General features: G+C 39.0%; 1 protein-coding gene across 1 annotated transcript in view; it reads right to left on the bottom strand.

Moving 5' to 3' along the window:
* The window catches only part of EXOC4 (exocyst complex component 4), a gene marked incomplete at both ends in the record, with an annotated part of 836,896 nt that overhangs the window by 55,583 nt on the left and 759,332 nt on the right, over positions 1 to 21,981 (bottom strand). The window contains 3 exon segments of the mRNA XM_079711536.1: positions 2,085 to 2,244; positions 5,114 to 5,292; positions 14,152 to 14,293. Of these exon segments, the coding sequence (XP_079567662.1) occupies positions 2,085 to 2,244; positions 5,114 to 5,292; positions 14,152 to 14,293 (481 nt within the window).

Genomic DNA, 21,981 nt, shown 5'->3' with positions numbered 1-21,981 from the left:
ACATGTGTTCGGGCCCCATACTGTCTGCCAAAAGCTGTGTTAATTTACTTATTTCAGCTAAAAAAAAAAAATCATTTAAAAAAAGGATGATTGAATTTAGGAATTATATTCCTCAGAGAATTAATAATGCTTCTCTGTATCCCTCAGGCCTCCATGTTCTTATCTTCCCCTTGTCAATGTTATTATGAATAGACTAATTCAATAATGAGATCCTTCCCCATCAGAGAGACCAAATAAATGCAGCACTCAGTCACACCTGGTTTCCCTAATCTGAGCAAGGAACGCTTTCCAACAAATTTAGCCTAAAATAGGGAATTTAATGAACACACACACAAAGAGAAAGAAAGACAGGGAAGGAGGGCAGAAAAGCAGAACAACAGGGTAGCAGTGGAACAAATGGAGGGACACGTTGGAGAAGACACAGGTTAAAAGTGAAGATACGTGGTTATACGATTTCAACACAGAGATCCTAGCATAGATGTCTTAATAATTGTCCAAGTAATAGAACATTTCATCATCCCCTTCAGTGTCTCAAGAATTATTTCAAATTTTCTTGAACTTCTGTAAGAATCAAAAAATCAAGTGAAAAGACACAGAAATACTAAATATTAGGTAGGAGCATTCTGGACTATTAAAAACAAAAGACTTCCTCGCCATAATGGAGTTCATGGAATAATTCATCTAGGTATAATTGTCAATAAAGCACCAACACCATAATCATTATCCATCCTGTTCAAAACTGAGGTTTTCATTACAGCTCGAAAGGTCCACTGATTTTAAAAAGGTATGGCTAGTGTTGATACCATAGGAAGAGAGAATAAAATTAACTCTTGTATTTGAAAAAGTGTATTATAAGGAAACACTAAAAACTGAGATCAGCAATCCTAGAAAAGAGAAAGTGAAAATGCTATTTAAAAAAGAACCTTCAATTACATAAAGGAACAGTGCGAATAGTGATGAGTAACCATTTTCCCCCCAGTGAAAAAAAGAAGGGGGGATGGGTTTCAACTGGGAAAGATAGAAGAGATGAGGAAACAGATTCATGTAAAAATACATTCAACACATTATTTAGGATGAGAGAAAATGTAAAAGATCCAAATATCTACAAATCTGCATATACATAGGTAAATAAATTATGGTTTACTTACTCCATGGATCATTTGTTCAGGTGTTAAAAATAGTACTTTCAAGGGATATTAATGGATATGGGAAAAACCATGCTTTCACAGATTATTATTGATATAGGAAAATGCAATTAAATGAGTAAGAAACCCATTAACAATTTTGTAAAGAGAAATGATATGCATGCCCATGAGAAAACTCACCTAGACACACAGCACATGTACAAAAACCAGGAGAAAGTATATCAAATATCATAGTCTCTAGATTAAAAGTTTATGACTAATGTTTATATATTCTTCTTTATATTTTATGTTACATATTTTATGCAATGAGTATATATTACTTTAACAATTAGAAAATAAAGTTACTAAAGTTCTGTAGTAAAAGAACTTAGGTTAGACAATAGGAAAAATTACCTGTTTAAGAATTGTTAAACATCCAATAGAATTTTAGAGAATTACCTTCTCTACAACCAAAGTACATCTATTTGTTCCATTTTTTTCCTTTTTTTTTTGAAATTGACCTATAATTGACATATTAGTTTCAGATGTACAACATAATAATTCAATATATGCATATATTGTGAAATGATCATCACAATAAGTTTAATTAACATCCATCACTTCTGTTTCTTTTTTTTTTTTTTTTTTTTTTTTGCGGTATGCGGGCCTCTCACCACTGTGGCCTCTCCCGTCGCAGAGCACAGGCTCCGGACGCACAGGCTCAGCGGTCATGGCTCACGGGCCCAGCCGCTCCGCGGCATGTGGGATCTTCCCGGACCGGGGCACGAACCCGTGTCCCCTGCATCGGCAGGCGGACTCTCAACCACTGCGCCACGAGGGAAGCCCTCATTTTTTTTTAAACTAAGTTTTTAAGTACTAAGAACCCATTTTAAAAAATGACTTGATAGACAATGAGGCCTTGGCTTTGGTACAGGAACTGAGCCCAATCTTTCCTCCTACCTTGCAAAGTCCAGGTCTGCCTCTCGAGACATGGTGATGTTGGTCAAATTCTGCTGAAGGACAAAAATGTTCCTACACATCTTCTTGATGCCAGACTCACTGATGCGCCTGAAGTACTGGGCGCCGTTAATAAGGATGCAGGAGATCAGGTGTCCTAGGCCTGAGGGATCAGCACAGGGCAGTGGGGAGGAAAGAGAAGACGGATTAGTGCCATCTTGCATAAACCGACACAGGATTTCTCTCTTCTACTGATCAGAAAATTTAAATGACCGAGGAAAACTTATTCCTGATGGTTGGACCAGCTGATCTTACAATGATTTCAGAGTATTTACACAGTGCCCAAGTAGTTACAAATGGGGAGACTTTCTGCTGGCAAAAAACCTGGTATATCTGCAGCTCCAGCACTGCCATATACAGTTAAAGCCACCATTCCAGGGCTTAGAGTACATGCCAGGTTGTTTTAAACTACTGAAGTGCAAAGAACTCTTGTTTTTCTGTACAGTTATTTTAAAGCGGAGAAGAACACAGGTAAATATGATGATCTGTTTGGTCTCCTTTTCCTCCTACAAAACAGGTAGGGGTGTACTTTTGGCTCAAAGGTTGATTGGCAATCTACATAAGTAAAAATAAGAAAATGGGCTATTGGCATTAATGTTACTACACCTCAACACTGACAATGGAGTGTACTTCTAAAGTAGTAACTGGAGAGAATGCAATCAGAAACAAAGTGCAAAGGAAAAGCATATCATGCAGTAACTGTGGAGCTCCTACAAGACACCTGTGCACTTCTCTGGGGTATCGTAAGTGATTTGTTCTCATCGCCAAAGGACTGTCTTAAGGTCTATGAAATTCAGCAAAGGGCTGGGTAGTACATCAACAAACTAAGAGGTCCCATTCAGGTTATCCTAGGTAATGAAGTTGAGGAATGCTGGTTGAGAACAACCCAAGGCACATGTGGGTTACCATTCTTAGAAGTTAGACTTTAATTCTAAATACTTGGAAATAAGTAAACCTCTCTTCCTTCTTTTTCTCTTATTCTTACAAAGTTGGACTCTGGCAAGATGTTCTCCCCAGAATTCTAAAGTTAGTCTGACTAGTCACAAGCAGTCTACTATTTTTGTCTCAGGGCGTAATTTCAGGGTCAATGGCTCCTTCTGTCTTCAGAATGAGTTTTCCCTTGATTCGGATAAATATAGAAAAAGGACAGGAGAAGGCACTGTCTCTTGCTTCAGCTACACTCACCCAGTGTTGCTTCAAGACCACAAATTCGCGTGTATGTGCTACTATTTGAAAGCGAAGTAAAAAGCTTTTCACTCGAAGGGAAAGAAACACACACATGGATTTTACATTTAAAGCAAGACAGTTTATGTGAACAATCTCTGTAGGTTATTTTGCTGTGATTCTCCTGAGTCCGTAACTTCACGCACAATTTTGTTCTGCAGTGCTTTAGTGTGGTCTGCCCTATGTGTAGGCTATGAGGCAATGCAATGCTTGTAGAGAGTAATAAATAAAGAAATAAATGTATACACCAATTAAGTATAAGCAATTATAATAATAAACCAATTAAAAGCTGGCTGCTTTGTATTATCACTATACATCAGGAATTCGAAACAATATCTGTGATTAAAATACTCCTTAAAAAAATAATAAAATAAAATACTCCTTGACACACCAAGAAGACTGAGACCACTGCCACCTCCCCAACTTGGGAAACTCAATGTTATATCTTTTGAATTTAGAAAGTGATATCACAGAGGGATAGCTAGCTTTTTAAATAGGAATCCTCAAATTTATGATTTTTTTTAATAGTTAAAATCTCTTCTATGTCAGAGGATTATACCTGTTCTCAAGAAGATGTTGCTGCCCAGCAGAATTAGATGTTAAGAAATGTCTGGTCAAAATGAGGAAACCTCTGGGATGAGAATGTTGATATGTGGGGCTTGGAAGAGCCACTGTCAAGAGCCCGAGGGGAATTCTGTGTAGTCAGGAAAGTGATTTCTTAGATGTGCCCTGTACCGTCAAGCTACAGAGTATGGCTGCAGTCTCCAATTCACAGAGCCATGGGGCTAATAGCTAACCTTTTCATACTTTCTGGCTAAAGTCTTTTAGGGATACTCCCCTTCAGAACAGATCTCCATCACTATAATTTAATGGGAAAATAGGATTTTTTTAGGGGGCAAGGGGTCCACATTTGCTAGAACAGAACCATTTCATAAAGCAAGACATGGTCATGGGTTGACACTTTCCATCTTTAGGCTGCCACAATCCTTTGCACTAAATACCTTCTTAATTGTTTTAAATAACACTGGCTCAATTCTGTGAGATGCCACAGATACTTTTGGCCCCCAAATCCACATATAAACCAAGCAGAACAAGAAAAAAAGGGGATATAATTTGAAATCCTAAGAGGGGTCCTTTGGAGGGATTCATCATGAAAATGATTTGGCTGGCGGTGCATTTTTTAAAATGTTGAAGGCGAATGCCTTTGGAAAGGACTGTCTTGCACACCCTTCCTTACTTGCTTGACCCTGAAGGCATTTATGGATGCAGCCTTCTTAAAACTGCTGCTCATCAGAGGTTTCTGTTTTGTTCAGACAACAATTCATTCTCTGAGAGAAAACTTCCCCTTCCAGCGATAATTTTAGCCAATGAGGGGATCTTTCAGGGTTGTCTCTGTATGGTGTGTGTGTGTTTCTTTTTCCTTTATGAGCTCCTCTTGAGTTAATCTGTGGTCCACTCCACACATTTACCCAGCTCTCATGAGCAGCATGTCAAGGGGGCAGCCTGGCTGCCATCTGCCTTATCTCGGATTAAATCTCCTTATGAAGAAGGAGCAGACGGAAGCCATATTGTTGCCTACCTAGACACACAGGCAGAGGCTAGGTACTGCAGCTTTAATCCAAAAGGAAAAACAAACAAAAAATCAACAACCTTTTCCTACAAGTTCTGAACTTCAGGAATAGGGAAAATCAGGAAAATCTTCACCTTTCCTTCCTCCCAAACTCCCAGGGACAGAGGCAGGGTCTGACCTTCAAATATATACTGGAACTTGTGCTGCTGGAGGCTGGCACTCATGGCCTCCTCAATGGCGCTGATGTCTTTGTTGAGCTTGACCACCAGAGGGTCATAATCCATACTTTCCACATTAGCGACAATGGCATAGTTCCCCTCCTTCGCAAGAGGGATGAGATAGTGGAAACAGTGAACCCTGGAAGGGAGAGAGATGGGGAAAGCAGTTAGGAATAACCCTTCCTGATGCAAATAACCATCTTCTTGTGACAGAGCACCCCAAAATTTAAGACAGCAGTGGCCCTGTACATTTTTATGTATCCCTCCCCCTTTTCACCAGAAAAACTGAGTGATCTCAAACAAGTCAGCTTCTGTGATCCTCGCTTGTTTAATCCATACATTGGGGGTGAGGAGTGGGTGAGCTCTAAAATCCTTTCCATGACAAGATTGTTTGCATAGAGTGAAAAGCATTACCTCTTTCAAGCAGATACTGTTGTAGTGAAAATGAGAGGCAGAGGTCACAGATCTTTGAAACTTTGGTTTCAATTGCCATTTACTAGCTATGTGACTTCAGGCCAGTTACTTTCTCTCTCTAGGCCTCAGTTTCCTTATCTGTAAAATGGGGATGATAACAACACTTACCTCATAAGGTGCTCCAAGGAGCTACTACATAGAAAGAGTATAGAGCACAGGGACTGGCAATATTATATTTATTATTGTTAATGTATTACTTAACCAAAACACTTACTGAACACGTATGCATGTGTTAGAAATTGTGCTAGGCCCTGGGAATGCAAGACACAGTTTGTGCCATTAAAAACTCCACAGCCTAATGGGGATGACCAAGAAAAAAATGACCAAAAGATGACAGTTTCTCACTCAGGAGCATGTGTACCCAGGGTGCCATGGAAGTTTGCAGAGGAAAGGTTCAGAACAGGAGGTGATACCTGTCATAGAGGACATATCTGAGTGAGCTTGAGGAAGGAGTACATTTCTATGTTGAAATGCCCCGAGTCAGTCTGATAATGTAAAACTCTTAGGTTCTTTTTGGTAGGTATCACTAACTGCCAAGGAACTCTGAGATGGGTAAGGATTGGCTACTCCATAGCCTCTGTATTAAGTTTTAATGAAAGACGTTTCAGGCCAAATAATTCTACCATTCATACAGGTATTTATTAAAAACAAACATACAAAACCCCTGCACCATCCATTGGCAGGCATAGTTGAAACAGGTTGTTCTGTAAGCTTAGTGATTGTTTTAGGTTCTCTGTCTGATCTTGACATGGAAGGTTGACTGGAAGCAGACATAATGACAATTCAGAGTTAGGATTCTGTTATGCTTAGAGTTGGCATCAGGTAACAAGAAATATTCCTAAACAAACGGCCACAGCCTTGGGCATCATCCCTAATGATGCAACTATAGGCTTAACCATAATTTTTCTTTTTTAAGTCAGGTTTATTGACAGATAATTTACAAACAGTAAATTCACCCATTTTAGTGTACAGTTTTATGAGTTTTGACAAATGCAACGAGTTGTATAAGCATCAGCATAATCAAATTATGGAACAATACCATCACCTCCAGAATTCCCTTGTGCCACCCTTGAAGTCAACCCCTTCTTATACCCCAAGGCTCTTGCAGCCACAGCTCTATTTTCAGTCCCCACAGTTTTGTCTCTTCCAGAATGCCATATAAATGCAATCATACAGCATGTAGCCTTTGGGGTTTGGCTTCTTCAATCTGAGATTTATCCATGTTGCTGTTCATTCCTTGTTATTGCTGAGTGGCCTCCTGCATATGGATGTGCTACAATTTAACCCTTCACGAGCTAACATCTGGGTTGTTTCTAGCTTGGGGTAATTGTGACTAAAGCTGCTTCGTGTATAGGTTTTTGTGTAAATATAAAATTTCCTTTTTCTTGGGTAAATATCTACAAGTGGGATTGCTACATCATGTGGTAAATATACGTTTAATTTTATAAGAAACTACCAAGCTGTTTTCCAAAGCAGCTGTGCTATTTTGCTTTCCTTCTACCAATGTACAAGAGTTCCAGTTGCCCCACATCCTCAAAAGCACTTACTGCTGTCAGTTTTTTTTTTTTAATTTAAGCTTTATGGAGGTATAACTGACATTAAATTATAAGATATTTAGTGTATGCCATGGTAATTTGATATATGTACACCCTGTGAAAGGATTCCCTTCATCTAGTTAATTAACACACCCATCACCTCACATATTTAGCCTTTTTTTTTTTTTAACATCTTTATTGGAGTATAATTGCTTTACAATGGTGTGTTAGTTTCTGTTTTATAATAATGAGAACACGAAGTACTACTCTCTCAGCAAATTTCAATTATACAATACAGTGTTATCAACTATAGTCATTCTGGTTTACATTAGATCCTCAGACCTTATTTATCTTAGAGCTGAATCTGTACCTTTTTACCAGCCACTTCCTATTTCCCTCATTCTCCAGCCACCACTTTTCTACTCTGTTTCTGTGATTTTTTTAAAAAAAAGATTCCACATATAAGTGATACCATGCAGTAGTTGTCTTTCTTTGTCTAGTTTATTTCTCTTAGGATAATGTCCTCAAGTGCTTATCAATTAAAAAAAATTTTTTTAAGTCATTCTAATAGATGTATAGTGGTGTCTCATTGTGGTTTTAATTTGCATTTTCCTAGTGACTAATGATGCTGGACATATTTTCATGTGTTTATTTGCCATCCATACATCTTCTTTTTTTTGATTTGGACCATTTTAAAAGTCTTTATTGAACTTGTTACAATACTGCTTCTGTTTTATGCTTTGTTTTTTTGGCCAAGGGGCATGTGGGATCCCAGCTCCCTGACCAGGGATCGAACCTGCACTCCCTGCATTGGAAGGCGAAGTCCCAACCCACCAGACTGCCAGGTAAGTCCTGCCATCTATATATGTTTGTGTTCACATCATTTGCCTAATTTTTTTATTGACTTGTTTTCTTATTATTGACTTTTGAGAGTTCTTTATATATGCTGGATACAAGTTGACATGCATTTTGTAAACATTTTCTCCCAATCTTTGGCTCGTCTTTTCATCTTAACAATGTCTTTCAAAGAATTGTTTTAAATTTTGATGAAGTTTAATTTATCAGTTTTTTCTTTTATGGGTGGTACTCTGGGGGTCAGCTTTAAGAAATCTTTGCCCAAACAAAGTTACAAAGATTTCTTCCTATATTTGCTTCTAGGAGTTTTATAGTTTGAGGTTTTACATTTAGAGCTATGATCCATTTTAAGCTAAGTTTTACAAAGGATGTGCTATATTTTTATAACCTGCTCATGGAAGGGAATCCAAGTATCTTGACTACTAGTTCATTTTCATGATAGGTGATCACCTTAACAGTTGCTAATCAACTAATGATTAATTTTGCCAATAAAAACTCATTCTGACACTCATGTGCTAATTATTAAAGTATATGGTTTTGATCAGGATACCAGTAACGGCATCAGTTGCAGTCCCTCCAGAATGTGACATTTTTGATATAATGAAAGTTGATCAACCCTGGAGTGGGATTCATGCCTAGGGAAATTGATTGCTACTGTGGTTGAAATTTAAACTAAGTAACTCTTAGTTGAAAATAAAATCAAGCCATTAATGCTAAAGTATTTTTACAGTAAATTATAGACATTACAACCTCAGACGATGGGAAGACCATATATCAATACAAAGGCATGAGGGTGTGAATGGAGGACAGTTTTAAGGAATGACCAGAAGTTCCTTTCAGTACATACAGATCACATGACAGAGGCATGAGGTGAGCTTGGGGAGATGGGCAGGGGCCAGGTCATCATAAGCTTTGAGGCCATCTAAGGACTCTGGACTTTATGTGAGAAGTCACAGGGAGTCTTAAGAGGATTTTAAGAGGTGAAATTATATAATCAGATATGAGCTTTGGCAAGATGACTCTGCACAGTATAAAGGGTGAATTAATGGTGGAGAATGGTAGAAATTAGAAGTAGAGACTACTTAGGAAATTACTATGAATTGGAGGTGAGTGCTTATGAGATCCTGAAGTGAGTGGCAGAGAGGAGAGATAAAAACTGTTTTAAGATATTATCTTCCTCTCCCAAAATGATTAGAGATGAAAAGAAATTAAAATAGTCATTGGCAAATGTCAAATTCAGAAAAACTTTTTTTTTCTTTTTCTTTTGAATTTTGGCGTGTTGTTGCTGACCTTAACACAACTTTGGCATTAAGGTTTTCTGCAAATATTGCTGATTACACAGCGGGATGGTTGATTTTCAGAAAGTGCACACTTAGGATACCAACAGCGACAGGCAGTTACTGTTCAACCCACTTAGAACCCTCCTGATGGTGAGAGAAATCAGCTGATAAAGGTGACATTCTTAGCATCTTAGACTCAAATGGCAACTTAATTTTCTTCTTCTAAAGTTCAAATAGAAAAAAAAAAACCTCAACAATTTTTAATGGTCTCACCATGTCTTTCATCTCTTGGGGTTGTCACATGCCTTATGATTCAAACTGTAAAAAAGCACTGCTTAGTGGTTAAATGTGACCTACAGTGACACAGGTAAAATGTCACATGCTCTTTGGATGGGTCCTTCAACACAGAACCTACTGGATTTGAGAACCCTTTTCTTTTCTTTTTTTTTTAGTGAAACAAATAAAGTGTTTATTAGGAGGAAAAGGAGTATGTGTGGATAGACACACAGGTGGGGAGAACCCTTTTTGGTTTTAACTTTAACAATGTTAAAGAAAAAGATGGGCTATGGATATAAAATATTTGAGGAAATAAGACAAATTTTTGGCATTTGAAGTTGTTCTGGACTTGCTAGCTTTCCCCATTAATTTTTTCCCATTAAGTTTTTTTTGTCCATTCTATCTGTGCTCTCTTATTATAGTGGCTTCTCAGGTAAAAGTGCTAGAGACAGTGCCTAACTAGCCACTTCTTCATTGTACCAGCTCCTGGACCACAGGGCCTAAATTCTAATTCTCCTTTACAGCGGGATGGGGACAAAACAAACCTTAGCTGATGATGATGACAAGGATGATGCTGGCCATGCAGTCTTTGTATCTCTTAAATACATGTCATGGACTGCCAAGTGAAAATGATCTCCAAACCAATTCATTTTCTTTTAATGAGCAACAGGTTTTGTTTGGGGAACCCACACTTACTTTATCTGGGTTTGATTTCAAACCAGCTAATTCTCGAGAGTCACTGAGCGCTTATTATGCAGCAGGACTGTTCCAGGTTCTGGAGCCAGAGCAGTGAAGGAGGCACACCTGATTCCTGCCTTCTATGCGCTAATGGTTTCTTCCACAGTCACCCACCGTGGGTGCCCAGAGCACTTAGCCATCTCCTCTATTCTAGCTTTGGACAACTACAGTAATGTTTTATTTGAGATTTTCCTTATTCATTTTCTATCATCAACTGTACAAACAAACAAAAGCTTGTTACTGTGACAAGGAATGAATAAAATGTGTCAACATTCACTATCTGAGCCGTACATGGAGGGTTCTGTCTAGTTTTTTGTACCATACTTGAACAGGAACAAAGACAATCTGGAGCACATTCATAGGAAAGCAACCTGAATGTTGAAACCATGTTAAATGAAGACATAAGGAAATTTAATTTGGAAAAAATAAGCATGTTTAGTGTTTTCATTTAAAGTCAGGGAAAGATAATTCTGCATCCAGGCCTCTAAAACTCAGTCTTTTTTTTGTTATTTATTCTTAAAATGATCTTTTTCTGTTTTTAAACTAATGATGAAGGAGATATAGCATTAGGTGTTACAGCATTGAATGGTTTCTTGTAAAGTTAATAAACAATGACTAAAATATGTTCAGCATTATTAAGAACAGTACTGCCAATATGTACAAAAATAAAAAGGGCAGGATAGAGGTCAAGGATTGAAAAGATCTTACTCAAAGACCTTTGAGTAAGGCAAAGATGCCTTGAAAGTATCCCACTTGGAATTAACTACACTACAAGCTGATAATTCCAAATGAAGAACACACTGTGAACCCACACAGCCAATGGTATAAATTCCAGGAGCTGTGATAGTAATTAATTTGATGTTCCCTTGTTTTTCTATGCAACCCAGGTAACAGAGGCATCAGAGTGTTACTGGGTGTTTTTTTTCCCCCATCGATTGCGTTTATCTTATTCACAGAAAATACCCGATTTATTTCACTGTCAGCTTGTAAATAAATAGAAAAGAAATCTAAAACTTATCATAAAACAAATCAGAAATCACAGAGGAAAAGTCTTTATTTCTCAACAACTGAATGTAAGAAATAAGATCAGAAATAATGCTGAGTAAAACAGACTCGAAATCTACCATGCTACTTCAGTTGCCCTACTCAAAGGTCTTCACAAGCAATACAGAAGTAACTCACCGGACAAGATAATGAAGAATGAAAAAAGCAAGCGCATACAAAAGAAGTGACATCAACAATACATTATCAAGTAAGCTTTGCCTGAGCACACCTGCAAGATAGCCAAGTTCTAACAGGAGTCCAAACATACGAACCAAAATCCTAATTACATTTTTAAAACCTAAATCTACTAAAGACTCGAAACAAAAAGGCAATACTCTATCAACTTTAATAATGTCTCACAGTAATACAGAAGAAAATGTATTACTATACACTTTCTGATCCTGAGGTTTTTGACCCTGATGTTTCAAAACTATATATCCAACCGTCTATTTGACATTGGTACCCAGATGTCTAATAAGCATCTCAAACCAAACATCACCAAAATGGAATTCTTGATTTCTACCCCTCCCCCAACCTTTCTCAGTCCCTCAGTCTTTCTCACCTCACTCAATGGTCTTGGCATCCACACAGTTTTGCTCTGTGGTTTCCCTGGAGTCCTGGCCCCAAAGCTGTGGTTTTCCTGGAGTCCTTTCTTTCTCTCACTGCCACCAGTCCTGCACCCAATCCAATCTATCAATATATCAGCTCTACCTTGAGACCATGTCCCAAATCCAACACTTCTCCTGCCTTCACCTCTATCATTCTGGTGCTCATATCTGGTCTTAACTGACCCCTCTGCAACTTTTTTGCATACAACAGCCAGAGTGATCTTTTAAAAATGTGAATGAGTGAATGCATGAATGAATATCTCCCCCTTCTTAAAACCTTCTAATAGCTTCTTGATGCACTTAGAATAAAATATGAACTCATGCTGTACAGCAGAGAATGGCACAACACTGTAAATCAACTACACTTCAATAAAAAAAATAAAACAATCTGAACTCTTCACGTGGTCTGTAAGACCCTATAATGAGTCGGGATCCATGACCCCACGTGATCAGGCTCCAGCCCGCCTCTTTACCTTTCCTTCCACTCCTCCCCACCTCCTTATTCACTGGGCTACAGTCATACTGGATTCCTCTCTGTTCCTCAAATCTGCCAGTTTGGTTTTGTCTCAGGACCTCGTGAGTGCCCCTCCCTGCCTGAAACTCTTTTCCACTAGGTCATTGGACAGATGGCTCCTTCTTGGTACCTTGTCACAACTTCCCTGACCATTTTATCTATGAAACAAAATACCAGATCCCCCTTTCTCGTCAACCCTAGCCATTCTCTGCACTGTCCAGTATAACAATAGCTACACGTGGCCACTGAACACCTGTAATGTGACTAATCCAAATTTTGACAGGCTGTAGTGTAAAAGATGCAGCAGATTTCAACAGCTTAGGACAAAAAAATGCAAAATAGATCAATAATATTTATGTTAATTCCATGTTGAAATGATAATATTTTGGATATACCCGGTTGGATAAAATATATTATGATTTACGTGTTTCTATATTTTCAAATGGAACCGTTAGAATATTTAAATTATTTATGTGGTTCACATGTGTAGCTCACTTTATATTTCTATTTGATACCGTGGTTTAATTCCATTCTGCTATTTTATTTTTTTAGTTACACTAAGCTGAAATTTCCCTTTTTATTTACTCACTGGCTGTTCACCCCAATTAGAATGTAGCTCTATGACAGTAGGGACCTTGAATGTTTTTGTCATTGTTGTATCCCAATTCTTAGACCACTGTCTGGAACAAAGACGGCACTCAATAAATATTTACTGAATGAATAAATAAATGATTGGAGACTTTCTAGTCTTTTCTTCCTACCGTTTCCAGAGGCGTGATAATAGAGTCTACCAAAGCTGATCAGAATATTCTACACTTCAGGGGAAGAAGCAAGAGTCCAAGAATATCATATCTTGGAAACTTCTTGAATTATGATTGAACTTAATGTCTTCAATTGGGTTTTAGGTTCTTTTTTTTTTTAATATTTATTTCTTTATTTGGTTGCACAGGGCCTTAGTTGCGGCAGGTGGGCTCCTTAGCTGCAGCTCCAGGGCTCCTTAGTTGCGGCTTGCCAGCTTCTTAGTTGTGATGTGTGAACTCTTAGTAGCAGCATGAATGTGGGATCTAGTTCCCTGATCAGGGATCAAACTTGGGCCCCCTGCATTGGGAGCGTGGAGCCTTATCTACTGCGCCACCAGAGAAGTCCCGGTTTTAGGTTCTTAAAGAAAGGGATCATGGTTCTGGCATCTGTATACTCCCTTCTTAGTATAGATTAGCATAGTACCTTACTAAAAATATCAATGGCAATAAAGTCATCATAGTCAAAAAGCTACCATATTTTGAGCACTTACTCTGTGGTAGGCATTGTACTTAATACTTATCATTTCATTTATAAAATCTCTAAGTCAGAAATTACTGTTCCTATTTTTAAGAGGAGGAAACTGAGTTAGTAAAGTTAATTAACTGACTTAAGATGGCCTAACCAACTGGTCTGGACATTCCACTCTAGATCATTCTGATGTCACAGGCCATGCAAACTCCACACCACCATATTCACAATACAGCATGTGCTTAAAAACTTTAACAGTGACTAACATGAAAAATCACTTTCAGTGTAAAAAAAGGACATCTATAATACGAACCAAAAATGATAGTGATACTCTCCAGACATAAGTGAGTGATTTATGACCCACAGTGCAATTAAATCACAGTCTTGTGCTTGGCTGTGTCATACCTGACTTCCAGGTGTAGGACCAGCAAGCAGCGGTCAGCCATATCCTGGAAAGATTTTGCAAGTTCGCTCAGCGTCTGCACGATCTGCTCTGACACTGGTGGGAGATCCACGTTCACGTGGTTATCTTGAGCAGGAGACAGATCTGAAAGAAGGGGTGAGGACAAAACACCAATCATTTCATTAGATGCCTACAGATATTTTTTGAAATGACATATGATTTTGTTGTTCATCATGTTGTTTTTATCAATTTGGCTAAGGCTAGTGTTGGCAGCATCAGACATCTGAGACATGACAGACTATTTCGGTACTTGATTAAACATAAAAGCCCAGCTGATTGTCTTGCATCAATTCACAGAATGACAGAAACAGGAACTCAGAGTTGCAAGTGAACTTAGTAATCTAGCCCAACCATGTGGTCTGTGCTTGTGTTATTTGTACATCTTCAAGTGGCTGTTCAGCTTCTGGTTGCACACCCACACAAATGTTTGTGAAAGGAAACTCAATTCCTCTTGCGGCAGCCTATTCCATCTAAGAAAGATATGACCATCTTACATCAAGCCATGTCTGTTGTCATTGACGTCTAATCATTGGCCTTAGTTCTGCCAACTTAACAATCACTCCTACTTATGTCAGTACTTCAAGTACTAAAGATATCTCTGTTGGCTTCCCTGAAGTCTTCTCCTTTTTGGGCTAAATGTCCCCAGACTTTCAACTATTCTCCAAATAATCCAACTGAGTCATTTTATAATTCTCATAATTCACCAAAAAAAAATTCCAATTGTTCTATATTTCCCTTGAAATGTGGGACTTAGGACCAAACATAATAAATACCACAGAGTGGCCTGACCTATCTATAAAGAGTGATCAATTCCCTTGTTCTAGAATCCGTGTTCCTTGCGTGTAAGCCTAGAATCTCCTGGGGTGGTGTGGGGTGAGGGAACAGGATGTGCTGCATTCTCCTTAACTCAAACAGAGCTTACTTACAATCGGCTAAAAGCCCTAAAAAGGTCTTTTTGGAAAATTTGATAAACCTACCTTCTCTATCTCTTGCAAGTAATTGATAAAATATTTAATAGCATTTGGCCATTTTCTACAGGAAAATACTAAATAGCAAAAATGTGAACTACATTTCCTTATGTCTAGACTTCTGTTGTGTATCTAGTTCCCCATAATTTCTCAAAGATCATCAACAATAATTTGGCAATTTAATTCAAAAGTTCTTTGAGTTCTCTAGAGCCTCAAAGGCTGGCCTTGAGTCCCGTCTCCACTATTTACTTATTATTATGACCAAGAGCTAATGACAAATTCTTTCCACCTCAGTTTCTTCTGTAAAATGGAGATAACATACCTTCAGAAGGTTGTTGGGAACACTGAGTAAGTTACAGCTGTTGGGAGTATTGAATGGGTTAATGTAGATAAAATACTTCGAACAATAGCACATAAAACTCACTGAATATTAATATAAACAATAAACACAAGTACTAATTATTCTTTAGCAAATGATTTGTCCAGGTTAAGAGTCCTAGCTTAATTATAGCAACAAGGTACTTAAAAGATAATTCCATCCACCTTGAGGTTCAATTTCATTTATTAGTATCTTTTGCTTTTCCATGTGAAAATTCTTCTCCTTCTCAGAGGATGCTGTGTCATTTGGATGAAGGGCTCCCTGGACTTAGGGGACATGGGATTTGGCGAGGCACTACTGGCTAACTTGGGAGGTGTCCACCTTACAGAGCAGGGAGTCAACATATGTAGTGGAAGGCATATCTGCAGTTTTGGGCTTTCAGAGCTGCATCTATTCCTAGACTCAGCCAAGCACAGAGACGAGCCTGGAGAGACCGTCAAGAATTAAAAGGTTAAGTTCTCCTCAGTGGCAACAGACTTCAATAAATTAAAATATCATGGCAAACACACACAAAAAAAGAATTTTGTTCAAGGGAACTGACGTGTAAGGAGGAAGGAAATATAGCGATGGATTAAACTTATTACCAGCCTTGGCATCGTCCGAGATGTTCGCTAACTCGGTCTGTAGGACTGGATGTAGACACTGCTTTCCTTCTGATGCTATCATTATTCAAGTTGTTTGACTGCAAGGTGAGATTACTGCCTTCATAATGTTTTCTTTTGGCAGACTGGAAGAAAGCAACTATAAGTAACACTAGTCTAATATTTCAAGGCATTTTAGCGCTTTTGATTCCTCTGTTGTGTGACACTACCTGTGCCATGAAGAGCAACGTATATATCAATAAAAAAAGGGAAAGGGGCTTCACTGGTGGTGCAGTGGTTAAGAATCTGCCTGCCAGTGCAGGGGACACGGGTTCAAGCCCTGGTCTGGGAAGATCCCACATGCCATGGAGCAACTAAGCCTGTGCGCCACAACTACTGAGCCTGCGCTCTAGAGCCTGCGTGCCTCAACTACTGAGCCTGCGCATTAGAGCCCATGCTCTGCAACAAGAGAAGCCACCGCAATGAGAGGCCCACGCACCGCAACGAAGAGTAGCCCCAGCTCTCCGCAACTAGAGAAAGCCCACACACAGCAACGAAGACCCAGTGCAGCCATAAATAAATAAATAAATAAATAAATAAATAAATAAATTTAAACAAATAAATAAATAAAAAGAGGAAATCAGACCCTAAGGAAACTGGGCTCATGGTCCAAGGTCTAAGGCTATACTAATCTCCCAACCTACCAAAGGCGTTTTGGACAAATTTCACCAAGTTAAAAAACATTCCCTTTCTTCTTACAGAAATACGTAATTTCATCATGTGTAGCAGCTGACTGGCCAAACTCTGCAAATTTAAAAAAAAGAAAAAAAAAAAAGAATCCAAGTAGAGTAAGCTAATAGCCAGGAAAGCAGTCTACATAAAACTTGCAAGGTAGAGGTGAGGTAGAAGTAGTTTAGAATAGCAGCATGCTGTACATTTAGCTAGACTGTAATCTACAGCAAAAATAACATTTTAGTAAAGCACATGAAAACTGATGCCCAGGGCTCCACTGAAAAGCTGGTCTGAGAATTCCTCAGGGCTCACTGAAATTTATGAAGTTTTCTTAACAAGAAGGAATATACTGAGAAAAGAAGTGCTGAGCATGGCAAGAAGTGCTGAGCATGGCAAAGCCAACACAAAACAATTACCTAGCTCTCAAATGTCAAATGGAAATTTACAAAAAAGCAACGCTGAGAGAATCTGCTTGGGAGATTATAGTCAAGATAGGAGGTTACTGGACACCCACACACATACACACACACTCTTTCAGAGGTTCATGGCTGTATATTTATCTCAGGGATTGCTCTTCACATTGGCGAAGCCCACATATATTAGGCTTTAACAATATTAGTACTTGATTATTTTATTAAGATACGCACTTTGAGCTGTTTTTCTACTACTGGGGATGGGGCACATCAGATCGTTCAAAGTATCCTTGTTCCTCTTACAACCACTGTATAAAAGCATGCATCTTTGAGATGCCTAACTATTTGTGGCAATGTGACTGTGGCTTTCTGTGCTAAATTGGTGGGTTTATATGAGGATGCTGAACCTTGGTCTCTGGGGCAGACACTGCTTGTTAGCTGAACCAACAGATATGGCCAATGCTCTCTTGTTCACTCCACAGTAGACTATGAGAAGCTAAATGTCTGCATTCCCAGCCTTGCTTGTGGCTGGAGGTGGCCATATGCCAATGCCACTGTCTGGCCAATGACTCTCTAGGTAGATTCTTCTGTGGCAACCTGATCTAATCCTGGGCTAATTCTGCGACTCATCTTTTGACAGGAAAACAGAACAAAGTACAGACTGTTGCCACTAACATTTTCTGGATTTTAATCCCCCAAAAGTCTTCACTACCACCTGTCAATCCTTCACTAGGACTTGGCTAGTTCCTTTCTCTTCCTCAGCAACTTTCCCAAATTCATGCTGTGCTCCCCAGGCCCTTTGCCCTTCCCACTCTCTTAACTCCTCTCTTGAGCACTTCAGATTCTTTTTTTAAAAAAATATTTTATTTATTTATTTATTTATTTTTGGCTGCATTGGGTCTTTGCTGCTGTGCGTGGGCTTTCTCTAGTTGCGGCGAGCAGGGGCTACTCTTGGTTGCGGTGTGCGGGTTTCTCATTGTGGTGGCTTCTCTTGTTGTGGAGCACGGGCTCTAGGCGCGCGGGCTTCAGCAGTTGTGGCACGTGGGCTCAGTAGTTGTGGCTCACGGGCTCTGGAGCGTGCGCTTCAGTAGTTGTGGCACACAGGCTTAATTGCTCCATGGCATGTGGGATCTTCCCAGACCAGGGCTTGAATCCGTGTCCAGTGCATCGGCAGGCAGATTCTTAACCACTGCGCCACCAAGGACGTCCCTCAGATTCTTATTAAGACTTCAAAAGGACTGTCAGCATTTGCTTTCTCCATAGTCTTGCCTTCCATTAATTCTTTCATGTGCCATAATCTGATTTCTGCTTTCACCTGTTTATTAGATAATTATTCTGATAATAGTCACCAATGGTATCCTAATTGCCAAATCCACTGGGCACTTTTCAATCCTACCCTCCATCCTACCCTCAGAAAGGCTCTCTGATACATTCCACAGGACTACCCATTTCCTTCTTGAAATTCTGTTTTCTTTTGGCTTGTAGGGCACCAAAATTCTCTGGGTGTCCTTTCATCTCTCTGCCGTTGTGTTTTTTTTTCTTGTTGTTGTTGTTGTTGTTGTATGTGGGCCTCTCACTGTTGTGGCCTCTCCTGTTGCGGAGCACAGGCTCCGGATGCACAGGCTCAGCGGCCATGGCTCACAGGCCCAGCCACTCTGCGGCATGTGGGATCTGCCCGGACCAGGGCACGAACCCGTGTCCCCTGCATCGGCAGGCGGACTCTCAACCACTGTGCCACCAGGGAAGCCCTCTGCCATTGTTTTAATAATTTCCTTCACTGGATCCTCTTCCTTTAGCGCACCCATAAATGTTGGGGTTCCCAGGGATTTTTTTCTCCATTGGTCTCCCTTGCTTGTCATTCTATATGCTCTGAGTGAGCTCATCAATTTTCATGGTTTTTGCTATTATCTTGGAATTGTTGACTCCTAAACTACATTTGATCAACCGTCTGCAAGCTATCTTTACTGTACATCCTGCAGGCCTCTCAAATGCAATGTGTTCATAACTGAAGTCTATCTTTAGCATCTGCTCTTTATCCTGAATTCTCTTTCTGTTGCTGGTATATAAATCTAGGAAATCTCAGCTGCAAATACTGAGAGTAATCTCCTCTCTCTCCTCTCTCACTCCCCTCAGCAAGGAATAATTTCTGCCAACTTTATTTCCTAAATGTTTTCTTAATATATTTTGTCGTTTCTATATTTGCTCACTTTCTTGGTGGAGCCCTCATCTCTTCCATGGACTACTGCAGTAATCTCCTAACTGATGTCTCTGCCTCAATGCCTGGCCCCTACCTTACTTCAATTTTCCATATTTAGCTAATTAAATATACGTTAAACAGTTATTTATCTAAGACACAAAATTTGACTATGTCAATTACTTGTAAAAACAGTATCAATGTTTCCCATTGCTTATACCATGAACCTCCTTAGCAAGGCTTTCCATGATTTTGGGTTTCTGCCCAACACTTCAGTTTTTCTCCATCTTTCATCACTTTCTCCTTCCTCTCCAACTTCTCTCTTCCGCAACTCTGGGCCCTTTGACCTGCCACCCTTTTAAAGCAAATTCCCTAAACATATTATGGTGTTTTAGGATTCTATACCTTTGATGGCTCTTATTCCTCTTTCTGAACTATTCATGCTTTCTGGCTCAGAAAGTCTTTCTCGATTCTCCAGGCAGGGTCACTTGTTCCTCTGGTTGTGTTTTTCACACAGTTCTATTAGTTATCATATTCCATTGATATTATCTGTTTATCAGTATGTATCCCTACCAGATCATTAGCTCCTTCAAGTAAGGGATTTTATACACACACAAACACAAATACACACACACACACACACGCACCCACATTTTCAGGGCCAGCAGAATAACAGGAGGCATTACAGGAGCTTGATCAAAGCCTTTTTAAACAGAACAAATGATTTAATTGACCAATATAACATGACAAATAATTCATATAGTAACAGATTGATAAAGATCAGGCAGGAGAAGGAATGACTTGCCATTTACAACTATAACTTTCACTTTAGTTTCTTGAGTATATCCTAGGGACAGAGTAGGGATAGGGAAGTAATTTATTACAGCTGGTTTCCTGGGCTGTCTAGGAATCTTGCAAAAGTACAATTTAAGACAATTCTGGCCAATCCCTACAGCCTAAGTACTTTTTCTATAAATTGTATTGCCTTTAGAAGTCACCTTGATTTCATGAGTCCACCTTCCTGAAGCCAAGACTTGGGGGTCTCTCTCTTCTATCGAAATAAAATCCCTGGCATATCGAATACTCAGCATCTCTCAAGGAAAGCCATATACTAACTGTCACGGAGAAGCAATCAGCCTAGGACATTAGGATGTCTCAAGTGGTTCCACATCCTAATATTAACCAGACTGAAATCTGTTTAGGTCTTAAAATTAGTCAAAATTGAACTCATTCAGACCCAGAAGAGCATCTGTTTTCAAGGATGCAGCTGCTACACTTTCAATCGCAACTTACTGTGACTTCTTTATCATAGGAGGATGTCCTTGTGCATCTGCAATATTATCTAAAATTGTTGCAATATTAGCTAGCTTACACTAGTATCAGCTGTCATGAAAGTGATAAATTGAAAAGGGAAAGATGGTTATAGCAGGAAAAGTAAGGTTAACTCTGTGAATTCACACTTTTTAGAAGATGGGAAAAGACAATGAAGAATGATCTCATGAGATTTTCTCACTGGAAAACAGTTTAGAAGATCAAATTTTGGTATAATCGTTATTTCTGACTCCTCTTCCTATTTGTACAGATACCACATAATGATCTCTGCTTGAACCTGGGGTAAAATTGTTTAGTTTTCAATCTTCAGTTTTCCTATTTAGAAAATTGTGGTAATAGGACCTTCCTAACTCCTAGAGCAATGTATTATTAGATTTTGGAAATAATTTTGAGATCCTTTGGTGCTGTAATCTGGCACACATTATAAAAAAATAAAATTAAGGATGGTGATTAGCCTGTGACACTAAGAACTCCTGGGGTTTACAGAGTCAATGGGGGCTGTGACAGGAGACCCCCATCTAACCTCTTTTTTCTCCTTAAATACCTATGGGATATGCTACTATCGAGTCCAACACTAGGGTAGGATTTAAAAGTGTCCTACACTATAATACCACAGTTCCAAGTTGGAACTCTAATGCCAGCTAGCTCTATCCTCAGCCTTCTTAACTTCTCTGCACCACTATCCCTACTTTTTATTCATTCCCTTAAATTATTTGCAGCATATGTATGTTAACCTTCCTCCACTCCAGTGCTTTGTACACAGTAGGTACTTATAAGTATTCTTTTTTTTTTTTTTGCTTAAAAATATGGAACACTTCATGAATTTGTGCATCATATTTGCACAGGGGCCATGCTAATCTTCTCTGTATCATTCCAATTTTAGTATATGTGCTGTTGAAGCGAGCACTATAAGTATTCTTAAATAAATTATTTATCTATGAAACCTACTGGCTTCTGGTATGGATAGGTGATCTTCACATGCTAAAGTATCTACTGTCATATTAGCATTTAATTTGAATTTTCTTATGATAGAGATGTTCTTCCTCCTTAACTAAGCCAATTACTCCGAGCTAAAATTTCATGGTGACTCTTCTGATCATACTTTCTCTTTCCTGAAACACATTTTTAACACCTAGCTACTCTTTGCCAACAGTCCTAGCTTTAGCCCCTATT

The sequence above is a fragment of the Hyperoodon ampullatus genome, assembly GCF_949752795.1.
Source record: "Hyperoodon ampullatus genome assembly, chromosome: 9".
Taxonomy (NCBI): Eukaryota; Metazoa; Chordata; class Mammalia; order Artiodactyla; family Ziphiidae; genus Hyperoodon; species Hyperoodon ampullatus.
This window is presented reverse-complemented; position numbering and strand designations above follow the sequence as displayed.